Genomic DNA, 16353 nt, shown 5'->3' with positions numbered 1-16353 from the left:
TTTTCAAACTTCCTTCTTTGTGATTTAATTGCCTGTGATACATGCTACAGTATACTGCATTTATATGTCTTCTACCTTGAGTGGAGGCCTTTACCTTTCCGATTTCACTTGCTGCTACAGGAAGAAGATCCTCCTTCTTCCTCCCTGCAGAATCCAAAAGGGACATAAATCACAATGAGACAAATAATAGTCTCCTGGAGTGGAAAGGATACATACCTCTTTGGGATGTCATTAGGGTGTTATCTTCTGTCAAACATATCTTTGTAAACAACACTAATGTAAGATGGTTCTCTTGCCAGTAATGTCTGAGGTGCATAATTTTGCATCTGTTGTGGCCTTTGGCCCAACAGAGCTTCATTATTCAATTCAGCAGCAGAGTGCTTATGCACTTATGGGTGAGGCACTGAATCACTGTATGCTCCTTATCCATTTCAGTGGAAAATAAGCCAGCTTAGCATAAGTGTCTGATGAAGTAGTTCAGGTTGACCAAGATGACTTTCTATTGAAATGGATAATGGAGCATTTGTTAATTTTTTTCCTACCATCTTTGTTACAAGATTAGAACAAGGGGAGGAGCATAGTAAACAAATCACTACAGCAATGGTGTCTACAACCTTGGATTAAAAAGTGAAGTAATTGGTTCTTTCTATATGTCTTGTAACATCATGGGGTTTTTTGTAAGGGTAAATGTGATTAAGACATAGTGTATCCCAAGGTACTTAATTTCCTATGTGTTTTTCATCTATTGCCCTTCCCCAGATTTGAACTTTAGAATTAGGACTACAATCATTTAATATTTGTTTTACTGAAATGAGGGTGATGGCACAAGAGCTGCAATAAATGGATTTTGCTATATTAAAAATATTTTTAATTTATCATTTTCAGTCATATTTAACAAGTCATCATTTTAACACAACCAAAAGTTGTCATCATCAGTCTTCATTAGATGGAAGTATTAGATGCTAGCTATTTGGAAAATCAGTTCTTTTTCTTCAGTTGGCTTTTTCATATTGGCTGTAAAATACTGGTTTCCTTGAAGTCTTATTAGAAATATGATTGTTAATTTTTTTAATTTTTTTTTTTTTAAGGCGATGATGATGAGATTCCACAGGAATTGCTACTGGGAAAGCATCAGCTTAGTGAGTTGGGTAGTGAATCTGCAAAAATCAAGGCAATGGGCATTATGGACAAGGTACATCTTCATAGTATTTAACTCTTTTTATTCCACCCTCTTCAGGTGTGTATGTGACAGATACTGTGAACAGTTGTGCTTCTACTGACTTAGCTGAAGTGCTTAAAAAGTTACCACATCTTAACTGTTACTGTCTCTGAAGCTGAGACATTTTTGTTGAATTGTCCTTCTGTGTTAGCGCTGACTCAGAGCACTATATGCCAAGAGGTAACATGCCTGAGCAGTAAAATCTAAAATAATTAATCTACTTTCACAAAAGCACATCAACCTATCGGCTTTGCTCCTTACAGCTAGTGTTGAGCAACCACGGTAAAACAGAACCTGCTGGCAAAGTCAAAAACCCCACCCTTTCTGATATATGCCATTAGTGCAATGTAAATGTATGATGTCCATCCAGCATCACACTGAATTGCCTACTTCCTTCCTCTTTCCAAAGAGTCCTTTCAAACTTAGAAGATTTAATGCCCCAGGTGATAATAAGATTAATTTTCTGTAGACTGCATATTGTGGTTTCTTTGCCATGCTCTTCCCGACTTCAGTTCAAGGGAACTTTCTGTTGGCACAAACTGTTGGTATCACACCTCTAGAAACAATGTTCTTGCTTTCCTTATCTTCCTAGAACTCTTTGCTTTGGACAGTCTTGTGTTAAATTCTTACTCTGCCTGCTCATGACCACTTACTATGTTTATGAAGTATCTGTGAAGCCACTTATTATATGAGTCACTCTGAAGGGTTTTCTTTAATCCAAGATTTAAATAGTCTTCCTGGCCTTTTCTTTGATCTCCCTACCTTCCTTTGTAGCATGTTATCAGCCTGAGTGTTTCTCTTTCCTGATAGTTCTCACCCTTAACCTCTGTTCTCTGTTTTTCTCACATACATACATACATACATACGTGTATACATAAAATCAGAATTTTGTTGCTTCTAAAGGTGAGCACCAATAGTATCTGGATGAATGAAACTGACTTTCCTGGAGTTTAGCATATTCTACAGATTATTTAATTATAATTCTGTAGAACATCAGTAAGTGAGTTTGAGTTACTTTTTTTTCAACATGCTAGTTTTTCAAAGTTAACACAGTTATTAAGAATACATTTCCTTTTTATTAGCACTCAAGTATCAGGGAATTTTATTTCTACTTGTCCATAGAATTTGGATTTTCTCTTAATAAAGCTCTATATAGTCAGTTAGAATTTGTGATTGATACTTGGATTTGGTAAATTTCTGTTTCTAGAAGCAAAAGTGTATAACTATACAACATTAATTACAGATACGCAGTTTTAAATACATTTCTATGGATTTTGCTGGTTAAAAATGCAGTTTGATTGCAGTCTTAGAACATATTTCACTAGTTTAATTCTATTATCAGCATTCTCAATCATGCTGTGTCTGAAACCAGACAAGTCAAGATCCACTCCCTATCTCAGATTACTTACTAATTTAAGTTTGTCAGATTACATAACATGTTCTATCCTTCATCCATGGACATTTTTTTCAGCAATTTGGAAGCCTTTATGTTCCTACAGTTGTTTGATGTGTTTTGTTTCTTGTTTTAGCTCTCAACAGATAAAACAGTAAAAGTCCTGAATATTTTGGAGAAGAATATTCAAGATGGATCAAAGCTTTCTACATTACTTAACCATGTGAGTTTCAAATTACATCGTTTCACACCATCGTGTAGAATAGGGTTTTCTTCTCCTGAGTCCCATATAGTGATAGTTTCAAAGACTCTGTGTGTGTGTGTGTGTGAGAGAAAGGAATTTCTGATTTAATACGTATGTGATTAAGAGATTGCCAAATTTTAAGATTTGAAGTAAAATTCAATTCATTATATTCTTTCAATACTAAACATGTTTTACTATAGTCCTGATAACTAACAGATGTATTGGGAGCAATTGACTTGTCTTATGACTTAATTTTAAATATTATAGTTTCATCCTTAAATATTCATGGTAACTGGTGTAACTTGCACCATTGGACATTTCTTTGCTATTTTTCTATGTGTCCATAAAACATCCCTTACACAATGGAAGAAGTATTACAGCTTTCACATAGAGCATATTCTTCTGAGCATTAAGAACTGAGAAAGTGCTTTATTTAGGTCTGCTCTTATGCTGCAAAGTTGAAGTTATCAACATAAACAAAATTAACAGGAAATTTAAGATTTTAAGGGGGGGGGGGGTTCTGCTATACCTAAAACTACATGGGGATTCGGAGTTTTTTATGAAGCCGAAATGTGATATTACACATTTTATTTATTTATTTATTTATTTCTACACTTTCTAGTCAAAATGATATTCTAGCAAGAATAGAGTTCTTGAATTTTATGGGGAAAAAAGTGAGACAGAGGGGACTCTTTGGTGGCTAGGGAAGCGCAGAGCCCCAGTGTTAGTGCGGCTGTGAGAGGGCTGCAAAGAGAAGATGGGTGCCAGCAACAGCTTTCAGTCCTGGCACCTTCCGTGTATGAGCAGTCGCTAGATGTTTTAAATTTTGGAGCTGCAGAAATAGAGAGTAATTATGTATATCGGAAAGGAAGAATTTGAAAATGAAAATCAGAGACACGTTATTTGTACCTAAATATTTTCATCTAGATAGTTTGTTGGGTTTTCAAAGTTTCAGTATATGGTTCTGAATGTCTTTAGCAGTATGAAAAATAAGTGAAAAGAAGGTGCTGGTTTACCTGCTCTAATTCAATATGATTGAGTCTTTACGCCAATGCCTTTAAAGTGATATTTTTCTTTTATTTTTTTGTAGTAAAACTCAAGATTATTAAGCAGTTAATGAAATTGTCCAATGATTGCAATTCAGAGACAAAGCTTGGATTAAAAAAGAAGCAATCTTTAGCCAAACAAGTTTTAGATTTTTCTTAAAACCCATTAAACATGATTCAGGTCATTATGGCAAAGAAAGCCTCTGCTAAGGAGTAAGCTTATTTCTTTTACAGTGCAGTGAAAATATCCTACCTCCGTGTCAGGATATTTTTCAGAGGCAGATTGCACTTGCAGATTTGTTTTATTTCCAAGATTAATGAGCAAAAAAAATAGAAAAGATTTAAAACTACTTGGGTTTTTGTTTTGTGGGGTTTTGTTTGTGTGTTGTTTTTTTTTTTAAGCCTCCTTTATCTAAGGAACAAATGATTTAAAGCCATTCTATGCAAGAAATTTGCAGGGATCTCCTGATTTGCAGATTTCTGTTGATTTTTCAAATATATCTCTCTCTCTCATATATATATAATGCACTGTGATATTTTTAGATTCTCTTACCCCAAAGGGAAAAAGTTGATATGGTTTCACCAACCCCTTATTTTTACAAGGAAAGCCAACAGTGTTGAACTGTGCCGTTATACAGGCAGGAAAGATTCTTTTTATCTGTATCAGAGAAGTTATTAAAAATTCCACCTGGTTTTACTATTAATAATGTTATTACAATATTTCAGTAGTGCTGGGTGGTCATAATTAACCTCATGTATGTTTGTTTTTATAACTTGTACAAACACAGAAATACAGAGTTTCTATACCCCGTGATAAATCTAAATGGTCATATTTGATAAGACATGTTTTAAACCCATTGATAATAGATGAGTTGGTCTGTGGAGAAAGTCATATTCTCATGAGTTTTGTGTGACTTAACAGTCTTTTTGTGTAAGAATTCCCTCTAGTGGCAAAAATTAGACTGATCAAAGCAGCAACTGGTGTGCATAGGCCACTGAAGAAAACACTAGATGAATGAGTTTAGATTTTGATTAAGGTACATCATTCTTAAGTAGAGAACGTGGCAGTCTTCCTTCATAGTGCTTCCCGACGATACACAGAAAGCTTCTTTGTGTTTTACCAGAAGAATACAGTGAGATATTGAAGACTTGTAACTTAGGGTTACAAACCTGTTGCTAGTAAAAAAAACCATTAGTTGATTTCTAAAACAAACTATTTTTGTATCATAAAGGAAATACATCATTTTGTACGTGTCTGTATTTAAGTATATTAAAATAATGTTGTCTTTTACTTGGTAAGGATAAAAATATGACTTCTTGTTCACACTATCTTGTTTTTTATTGCCTGTTACAGAACAATGACACTGAAGATGAGGAGAGATTATGGAGAGATCTTATTATGGAGAGAGTGACAAAATCTGCTGATGCTTGTCTTACTGCTATCAATATTATGACATCACCAAATATGCCTAAAGCTGTATATATTGAGGACGTAATAGAAAGAGTTATTCAATACACAAAATTTCATTTGCAGAACACTCTCTATCCTCAGTATGATCCTGTGTATAGAGTGGATCCTCATGGTGGTTAGTATGCTAAATATTTTGCATTTAGCATTTTGTTGTCATATACATACCTTCAGATGTGGGTGTCCAACTTCAAGAACGGTTTTAAAAATCTTGGATCCAGAATTCAGAGCAATTATGAAAATATGAAATTTTTGCTTTCCAGCTGATTCTACTAAATAGTTTTTCTTCTGTAAGCAATTGCATTTACAAAGCTGTAGTCATGGAGGTATTTTGGGGTCATTTTTTGAGGAAGATGATCATCTTTCTAATGTTTGATGTGAAGCACTGAAAAAATTAATAAAGATATTTTTTATTTTCTAGGTGGTGTTTTAAGTTCAAAAGCAAAACGTGCCAAGTGTTCCACCCACAAGCAAAGAGTTATAGTGATGTTGTATAACAAAGTTTGTGACATTGTCAGCAGTTTGTCAGAGTTACTAGAGATACAGCTTCTTACCGATACAACTATTCTTCAGGTACGTTTTATCAGAAGAATTTCTGTCATGAAGTATGAAATCAGTACAAACTTTTGAATTATTAACATCAGTGACTAGTTTGTTGTGTAGTATGTAATCTGCAGAAGAGCATTTAATGCTCAAATCTTTAATGGCTTTTATTGTACACTTAAGAAAAGTTTAACTTGATTGTATTCAGATATCCTTTAATAACTTTATTTGCAAATAATATGAAGTAATACATGTTGTTGAATACCTTACCTGCTGAATGAATAACCTACTTGTGAAACTGCATAAATATCAGTTTGTTAGTCAAATATACTTGCAATAACTTCTTTCTGTTGATAGGTATCATCTATGGGAATAACACCTTTCTTTGTAGAAAATGTCAGTGAACTACAGTTATGTGCCATCAAATTAGTGACTGCAGTAAGTAATTTTTAATTTGCAGTTTCATGTTCCTGTACTTCTGAGAATTATTAAGGCATTTACATAGGCTGTATTTTTGCTGGTAGAGAATTGGAGTTTAGAACTAATTTTATTCTTGCATGTTTTTGCAGTTTGGTATCATAATCTAGGAACAATATTAAATCTATCTGAGCTCCTCCTATTTGCAGAGTACTCTATAGGAAGAAATAGCCTACTTAAGCCAAGGAATTTACTTAATTTTGGTTATGTTGTTTAAAGTGTAAACACAAACCCCTTCCTCTTACCTGTCCTTTCTTGTCTTAAGAAATCTTAACAATGTGGTTTTCCTTATTTCCTTTGTTAAGATTTGAATTTATGCAATGGGTTATTCCATTAAATAGGTGTTTTAATCCTTATGCTATAGGATACTTCTATATAATAGAATAAGTCCTTTTCCTCAGAAGAGATGGCTATGTGAAAAATTCATGGGGCAGATAAAATATTATTTCAGGAAAACTGCAGTGCAACACAGATGTGCTTGTTCAAGTGGAAGTTTTCCATCTTTGTAAGGATGATGTACTCCAGTATTTATAAAAGTAATTCTGCCTAAACAAAAGGAGAGGCAAACTCTACAATCCTGACCCCGTAAATTGAAAGAATATTTCATGTCAGGCAAACATTAAAGCTTAGGATATGAAGTAAAACTGGTTTCTCAAATGTGCTCTAAAACCATACATGTGTTCATGTTAATTTATGTTACCATAGAGTTTTGCTCTATACTGGAGTCTGAAAGCTTAGCATTACACTGTTTGACTTTCTTATACAGTGTATTGTACCATTGGCAGAAATTTTTAAAACATACCGTATTTTTAAGAGCTATTACACATTTATGCTATTTGAAGATTTTTAAAAATCTATATTTGAAAAAGTTTTTATGTATTTTATAAAATGCTTGCTTTGAAAAAAACAAAGCAATGCATTAAAAAAGGTATGCATGAAATAATTTATTTAAATGTCATGTAAAGTGTTTGTTTCTATATATAATTTTTAACAATCTATTTAACAAGTGATATTTTATGTAACAATAAATAATTTTTTAACAATCCTGTAACTGTTAAATAGGTGTTCTCCAGGTATGAAAAACATAGACAGTTAATACTAGAAGAAATTTTCACTTCCCTTGCGAGACTACCAACTAGCAAGAGGAGTTTGAGAAACTTCAGGTAATTTCTGACATAGATTGATAATTTGTAGACAGTAGCATTTACATTTTGTAGATGTAGGATTTTAGGCTTTTCAATATTAAATCGTTCTTTAAAAATCTGTGACTCCACAAGCTGCACTTTGTTAGAGGTTGATATTTCAAAACCTCTGCAGTGAGAGCAGAATTGCCTGACAAATGTATTTTGTAATAATCACTGTTTCTTATGCCATCATATTTATGCCTGTTTACAAAAATAATTGAAATATCTTATTATTTGTCTCACTGAGGATGTAAATGAGTGTAATGTTAGTGTGCATTCAAAGGTTTTTTGTTGGAAAATTCTTTGGTTCTGTTTATATGGATTTTATATAATTTCTTCATTGCTAAAGCTTAATAGGAAAATTCTGGCTGAATTTCTTTGAGGACACACTCAGAGCACTCTTTCCAGGAAATCAGTCTAATACTCCTTTGAATGAGTTTCATTTAGGAACTACTCGGTTCACTTCAACTGTCTTTTAAGCGCTTCAGCTGCATTTCATTGCATCTTCTGAATAATAGTATAAGTTCAGGTTCAACTTGAGAAAGAATCTGACCTGAACTGGATTTCTGTTAAAATTGAGGTTAGACACTTTAAATGGTTCTAAAACATTTGTTGTTGGCATTGATTTTGTTCCTTGCTTGCATATGTCTTTTCCCTGGAGACAGACAAATTGTCAATTAAATAGGTTGTCCAATCTGGGGTGGATGAACAGGAAATATTCAGGAAAAGAAATTCACTGAAACTTTGAAGTTGAATTCAGCAACCCTAATGTTAACATGAGTGCTTGTTCCTAGTATTTCCTATTGTTTGGTTATAGACATCAGAGAGATCTAGCAAATAGGAAGATGGTAGGCATAGGAGCATAAATGGTAGATACCCTCTTTGAATTAGGACCTTTACTAGAAGGAAGTCACTATCTCAAGGCCACAATGACTGCACTGTTTATCTCTAGTCCTAGCTCTGATCTGTTGAAGGACATTCCCTGTCTGTGGCTACAGTCATGAAGGGTACAGATTACTTAAAATTTGATGTGAAAAGATTTTCTCTGTACAAGTAGTCAAAGTTAACTTCATAAAGACAATAATTGCAGTCTGTTTTGTGCATAATTATTATTTTGATAATTTGAGGAGAATTATGTCAGAGATTATCACCTTTTCATAGAATCATAGAATCATTTCGGTTGGAAAAGACCTTCAAGATCATCGAGTCCAACCATTAACCATGCCCCCTAAACCATGCCCTGGAGTACCCTGTCCACTCGCTTTTTGAATACCTCCAGGGATGGTGACTCAACCACTTCCCTGGGCAGCCCATTCCAATGTTTGACAACCCTCTCAGTAAAAACATTTTTCCTAATATCTAACCTAAATCTCCCTTGCCTCAACTTGAGGCCATTTCCTCTCGTCCTATCTCCAGACACCTGACAGAAGAGACCAACACCCACCTCACTACAACCCCCTTTCAGGTGGTTGTAGAGAGCGATAAGGTCTCCCCTCAGCCTCCTCTTTTCTAGACTGAACAACCCCAGTTCCCTCAGCCGCTCCTCATAAGACTTGTGCTCCAGGCCCCTCACCAACTTGGTTGCCCTTCTCTGGACACGCTCAAGCAGCTCAATGTCTTTCCTGTAGTGAGGGGCCCAAAACTGAACACAGTACTCAAGGTGCGGCCTCACCAGTGCCAAGTACAGGGGAACAACCACCTCCCTGTTCCTGCTGGCCACACTGTTCCTGATACAGGCTAGGGTAGCATTAAGTGGTGTTGATGTACGTATGGGTAGTAAACACTGTACTATTTGTCAGGTTAAATCACTTGGAAGGGGAGAAATGTGAGGTGGAGTGTATTCGTACTGGTCATACCAACTTAAAGACACTCTTGCATGCTGAAGTTTATAGTCTGTTATGCTACCTGAGATTACCATAAGTGTAACTCTTGTAGAAGTCAGTCCAGGTTGTGGTCACTATTTTCTCTTGTTTAAAAGTCCTGCACATTTCACATATATTAAATAATATATAAGTAACAAATTATTAGGACAAGTTTGGTCTATTTTTTTTTAATGTTGCGTTGGAAATGGATATGGCATTATACGTAATAAGCCTATTAGTAAGTGCCTTAGCATTTAGGTGTTTGATTTATTAAATATTTCTGTAGATTTTTCAGCTGCTGAACTTCACAGATACTCTGATAGCCCATCTGTGAGCTGTTTCAGTTCATCTCTTCAGCCTGAGAATACTTACTGGTTTTGTTAGACCAAATCTTTCACTGCATAAGAGAGAAGCAAATGACTAGATAAATGTCTAGAACACGTATTTCTAGCTGTGGTAATAATTTTAGAAAGATGTTATTTAGGACCAAAAATTTTTGTTTTGTTTTGTGTTTTTTGTTTAGTTTTAGTGTTAATGCTGTCTTTTCTTATTAACAGGTTAAACAGCAGTGACACTGATGGAGAGCCTATGTATATTCAGATGGTAACAGCACTAGTTCTGCAGCTTATTCAGTGTGTGGTGCATTTGCCATCTACAGAAAAAGATTCTAATTCAGAGGAGGAATCAAACAAAAAAGTAAGATTTTTTTTTTTAGAGAACCATAATTTTTTTTTTTTTTTGTGCAGGAATGACTTTATAGGTATAATATTTTATGATGGTGCTCTAGTAATTAAGCATTGTAATTTTATGTCTGCCATAATTATTTGGTGAATGAGAAATGCTGATCTGGAAATCATATTTCTGTGTATGCTAAAATATTAGACAAATAAATCTTGTTATTTTTAGGTGGATCAAGATGTGCTTATTACTAACTCATATGAAACAGCCATGAGAACAGCACAAAACTTCCTTTCTGTTTTCCTTAAGAAGTAAGTACTGTTGCATTCTTTAGCGTATTGATGAAACCAACTCCAAATAAAATCTGTTACACCTTAAGACAAACCAAACCACTTCGCAATGCTAAATGCCTACTAATAAAGTTACTTATAACAATATATTTTATAGATCCCTAAGAGAGCTACCTGTCTGGACAAAAATTTTTATGGAACAGAAATTCTGCAGAGAGTTCTTTACACATTTAAGAATCTGTCTGATAGTTTATGTAGGATCCTTTTATCAGGGGTCTTTTACTCATCTGAAGCATGGAAGAGAAGACTGAGTAAATATTTAAGTGATGAAACCAGATTCTTTCAGTCATCAGAATGACAAAGATATAAAAAACCTAAAATTACTTTCATTTAGATAAAGTTAGGAATGTCAGTAGCTCAACAGGGGAAAAAAAACCCACCTGAATAACCAAAGGATTTGTAACAAAAAGTCCTGAGGTTTTTATCGTGTTAATTTCTACTGTTAAGCCAAAAGGCTATTTATGAGCAATCTAGCCATATCTCTGCATACTTCTGATATCATTAAAGTTAGGGATGCCGCATATAAGTGAAACACTATCAGGTATGTTATCTTTTGATTTTTTTACATTCTGATTTTAACCTTTGTGGAGCATAATGCTGAGATGTCTTATCACTGTGAGATAAGTCAGACCAGGCTTAAGACACAACACCTCCTAAATACCCCACTCTAGCTTGAGCTTTAAAATTTTACCTACTTTGTCCATCCAAGTTAATGCAGACTTTAACTCAAAACAATAAATAAAAAAATCTTAGGAACAAAATTCTACTATCCTGGATTAGCTGCTTTACTTGCAGTGCAACTTGGAGTGATAACTGTTTAAATTATTTGTCTGTAAATGGATAAAATTTTTTCTGCTAATATTTTGGATTTTTTTTTTTTAGAATTGCATAAAACTGGTTTTCTGGTTAAACATAGGATTACTTCTGTTTGCATCAGAAGAAAAGCTTAAATGGCTCTTAAATTCACTTACAAAATGCATTTTCTTTTAAACAGGTGTGGCAGTAAACAAGGGGAAGAAGATTACAGACCACTGTTTGAGAACTTCATTCAAGATCTTCTTTCCACAGTCAATAAACCAGAATGGCCAGCTGCAGAGTTGCTACTTAGCTTATTAGGAAGGCTATTGGTAAAGGATTCTTGGTTTTAACTATTATATTAATTTATTTCTTATTACAATGAAACTTGTTTATTTCAGCTCAAACTATTACAGGAATGCTTTCTGATTGTTGGCACACACATGCAGCATTTAAGGATTTTCTTTACATGTATCACTATTATGTAATGCATAGAAAATAAAATTTAGGTCAGAAGATCATTGATATGGAACTTAGTAAAGGTCATATGTATACAGTTTCTCATGGAAGTCCACTTCTACTATTCCACGACATTTTCCACATTAAAAAATGCCATTTTATAGCATCTAATAAGTGTAAATATTAATTGGGAATAAATTCAGACTAATAGCTGTAATTATTCAAGTTACATACTTCTCTGAGCTATTCCTTTAGCACAGAACCTGAAAAAAATTAAGTAGTTTGGTCTTTTACCAATAATAGTACATTTACTTATGGAATGTGACATTTTACAGAATGTGAATATTTTCGTTGACGTGGTTTTTGAGAGTTGTTCTTCAGTATTACAATGTAATTAACACAGTAATTTGAGCTGTTTCTTGGAAAAATATTTTATGGTCCTGTTCTTGGTAAAATGTAGCTTTCTTTATACTTGTGTGAATAATGAGGAAGTTGCATTATGGTGCTTAAGATCTATGCTATTGCAAAGGATATCTACTCTACTAGATGTCCAGTTTATTTTTTAAAAATACATATTTTAAAAAAAAATTCTAACAGGCATATTTGTAGAGAGAGAGAGACCCAATAAAGGAAAAACATGAATGGAAAGTAAGGAGTGTATCTGTGATGTAATAGTAAATTACATAATTTTATGCAGGATGGAAGTTAGGTGGAATTTTTAATAAGGTCAAGCAATGTCTTGTGAGAAGAATCTCAGTTGCATAAATAAATAATTTTTTATAACAGTTTATTCTGCTTTTCTTAGGTTCACCAGTTCAGTAACAAATCTACAGAAATGGCATTAAGAGTTGCATCACTTGACTATCTTGGAACTGTAGCTGCAAGACTCAGGAAAGATGCAGTCACTAGCAAAATGGATCAAGGATCTATAGCCAGAATCCTCAAACAGGTGTGTGAGATATCCCGTGCCAGCTGGATTGAGATGTATCCATTTAAAAATTTGAACATTTTAAAGATGTGTAAAAAACTGGCATTGTGGAGTTTTCATTGTTTTTCAGATTTCTGAATCAAATATACTCAATTTATAAGTACACATTTGTTAATTCATGTCTTTCTCAAACCGTCTCCCTAGTGATCATATTAAGTGGTTAATTACAATGGTAAAAACAGTTTTCTTGTGACAATATAGAGGAAATAATGGAGTGACAGTTGGATTCTATCTTAAGAGGCCTTAAAAAAATATATATGTGTGTATGTATGTGCATTTGCTATTGCAAAGTGGTAATTGAGCTTATGGCACTCATACACAGGCTTTAGATAGTTAAACTGTTAGGCCTGTAAGGTTAGTTTTTATGTGATGTAGCTGGTATTGGTTGGGGTTTTTTTTGTGGGTTTTTTTTTGGTTTTTTTTACTGGACTTGTATATATCTTTCGTTAGAGAATGCATATTTGCATTTCTGCTAATGCTGCTTATCAAAATGTCTCCAAATCTGCAAGGGTGGCAGCAATTAACAAAGCAATGTATGCATTTGGGCTCTCTGTAGTACATAGTATGATGAGAAAATCTCAGGTCTTATGTGTCCTTTTAAAAATGTGGACTTGCACATTTCTTATGGATGCTATACATTTCTTTCTGAACTACTAATTGTTCTCAGCATGATTAGATCTAAAATTGAGTAGTCATATCAAGTTCATTTCCCTTTCAGTTACCTGAAAAGACTCCAGATCTATTATATGTATTTTATAATGACTGTTACAGATTTATGTTGAAGGAAAAACTTGTGCAATTTATAGGCATTCAAATAGGGAATCAAAATTCATCTACTCCTTTATGAGGCTGATACTTCCCATAACTTTTGTCAATTAGAATATTGTACTACATATAGCATCAAATCTTTATGTCTGTGGCTTAATATAATTTATACTTCTATGTGCTAAGCGGTTATAGTTCTCCTCCATTGGCAGTGATTTTGATAATTCTACATTAGACTTCATAGGGAAATATTTTGGAAGAATCCTTTTCTCTTTCCTTATCTCCAGAAGTTACATAATAGTATTGAAAGATATTCTAAAAAGATACATACCTGAGTGGTGACCTGAATTTTTCTATTTGTTTTGGGTTTTTTACAGGATCAGGCAGTAACTAGGCATTGGCATCTGCAGAAAATAAAATTGCTGTGGGCAATTGAGTGCTAAAAGCATTTTTTCAGTTACTTCGGAAGCTTAACATCAATGATGTTAGTACCATCCATACATTGTGGAAGGTGTATACTATATGGTACCATCAGTCAGGGTAGACAGTGTGTTGTTTATAAATGATTTGTAACATAAGAACAAATAACTACTTGGAAATGTGTACATGACAGCTAAGCTTCACTTTGTTGTTCAAATGGCAAGAAAATAAGATCCATTGATAGACATATTCAGCTTTAGTTATCAGAAAGATCTTAAATTATTGTTTTCATTCAGAAACAAACTTATACATCTACAGATTTTTCTTTCCTGCTGAATTGAATACTTAGACTGTTGGATATTTCCTTCTACCCTCTGATATCATTACCAGGATATTCCCCAATGATCGATGAATGCTTATAACTCTGTCTACTGTGGTTTGGACTCATGAACTGTAGAATTAGATTTAGGAGAAAATCTATTCTGTTTTGACATTTTTAAACAGTAGATTTTTTTCATAGAAATCTGTCATAGATAGATTGTCAAGTTGATTTTAACACTTGCGCATGCTTTTCATTAGTTTATCTCTTGATACGCTGATCTTCTGGACTTGTAACTATACCTTTTTCCACTTGCTGATGTTTGTAAGCTATATTATATGCTGCATTTGTGACAAGATTCTCAATCTATGCTGTTCATACAGAAGTTAAGATGGTTATAAGTTACAAGTTTTATTGCCGAAGAAGAAAAATGTTTTTCAGCTGAAGAAGTTTAAGCCAGAAATTATTCTTCTACTTTTATTATCAATATTGAATATGTTTTGTTGCAGGCTTCACAGTTTCTTTTTGTTTGTTCTGGGTTTTTTACTTGTTTGAAAATAGTTAGGCAGTTAAGGTTCATCAAGCAACCTTTTTTTTTTTTTCCGTCTTTTATCCACAGAATTTAACGTTGGTTGAAGGCCAGACTTTCAAATCACAATTTGCACATATATTAGGGTGCCAAATATATATTAATAAACCTATATTAGTATTATGTGCACTGTAGACATGTTTTAAATTCTTGAACTCATTTATTTTGGAAAAAAAAATCCTTTTTTCTGCTGTAGCATCAGCAATTGCAGGGACCTGCGTATTTCAGTATAATACTAAGGAAAAATGGGTGGTTTATGTTTTTGGTTTTATGCTGTCTTGTAGGTGTTGAGAAAGTTAGTTTCTGATTCATTAACAAGTTAATTGATACTGATTTATTCTCTGTAACCCCTATATGGGGAGAAGTACATTGTCTGATGGTCATATACAAAATCGTTGTTCAATTTACATAGGCTAGAACTATTTAAGAGATCAGGATATACATATTTCCTATAAAATAGCCTCTTGGAAAAAATACATTCTGTTTTTAACATTCATACAGTTTAGATATTTACAAATCTGATACATAGTCTCTAGCACTAGTTCTCAGATTAATATTTCATATATAATCCTTTTTGCGCATCTTAAAAGTGCTTCACAGGATAATTAATATTACCCTGTTCTGTAGATAGGCTTTATGCACTAGGTGGCATTTTTATAAAATGTATGTCTGTTCTCAAGGTTTTTCACTGATAGAAACTTAGTTGAGTCTCAGAGAGCATGATTCTTTAGTGCTAGAGCTCAGGGGTGTTTGGGAACAACCTCTGTAAGTTCTTTCCTAGATGGATTGAGCGTACTTGCTGTGCTTTCTCTGTATGGATGCTTTATCCCTGAAAACAGTTATACCAAATATTTTTGCAAAGGGATAAGTTATTTTTATTTCTTTGATGTTTCCCATATGTTTTTACTGTTGTCTGTGTTTCATATTTATTTTCATTTGACATTTTTGTCTTTTATCCCTTGTTCACCTGAGAAGTCACTGTTTCAGTATTGAATATTGGTGAGAGAGCTAATGATGAATTTTATAGGTTAAACCTTGTGTCAGTCTATTATGTGTGATTTCAGCCCTTCTTTTTTTCTCAAGGACAGAGGGTCTTCACACAAGATCATAGAATGAAAATTAATCAAATCAGTCAGTCTGTTTTAAAACCAGTCTTATACTGTTAATCTTTTTTAGACTTTGGAGCCGCAGTCTAATTTGGTTTAGTCTGTATAAAGTTTAGAAGTAATTGATTAAAAAATTGTTAGTTATATTGGTAATTGCAGAACATTAACTTCAGTGTATTTTATATGTGGACATGCAGATTTTCAGGTTATAATTATCACTATAATATTCTATTTTGTAACTATCTTTCTATTTCTGATAGGTTTCAGGAGGAGAAGATGAAATTCAACAGCTGCAAAAGGCTTTGCTAGATTATCTGGATGAGAACACAGAAACTGATGCATCATTAGTGGTAAATTTCAGCTTTCTGATGTCAAGTGTATATAAAAATAATTTCAGTAACATGTACTGAATAAAATGATTTTCAGTCATGCATATTAGTGCTTCAAT

General features: G+C 33.6%; 1 protein-coding gene across 6 annotated transcripts in view; it reads left to right on the top strand.

Moving 5' to 3' along the window:
- The window catches only part of LOC128136275 (nipped-B-like protein), a 187172-nt gene that overhangs the window by 145993 nt on the left and 24826 nt on the right, over positions 1-16353 (top strand). For all 6 annotated transcript variants that reach the window (XM_052775528.1, XM_052775530.1, XM_052775524.1 and 3 more), the window contains 11 exons: positions 1089-1192; positions 2749-2835; positions 5257-5488; positions 5792-5943; positions 6271-6351; positions 7453-7553; positions 9994-10132; positions 10343-10425; positions 11459-11591; positions 12524-12667; positions 16166-16255. In XM_052775528.1, the coding sequence (XP_052631488.1) occupies positions 1089-1192; positions 2749-2835; positions 5257-5488; positions 5792-5943; positions 6271-6351; positions 7453-7553; positions 9994-10132; positions 10343-10425; positions 11459-11591; positions 12524-12667; positions 16166-16255 (1346 nt within the window). The remainder of the gene's footprint in view (positions 1-1088; positions 1193-2748; positions 2836-5256; positions 5489-5791; positions 5944-6270; positions 6352-7452; positions 7554-9993; positions 10133-10342; positions 10426-11458; positions 11592-12523; positions 12668-16165; positions 16256-16353) is intronic.

This window comes from Harpia harpyja, chromosome W (assembly GCF_026419915.1).
Source record: "Harpia harpyja isolate bHarHar1 chromosome W, bHarHar1 primary haplotype, whole genome shotgun sequence".
In the NCBI taxonomy this organism is placed as follows: domain Eukaryota; kingdom Metazoa; phylum Chordata; class Aves; order Accipitriformes; family Accipitridae; genus Harpia; species Harpia harpyja.
This window is presented reverse-complemented; position numbering and strand designations above follow the sequence as displayed.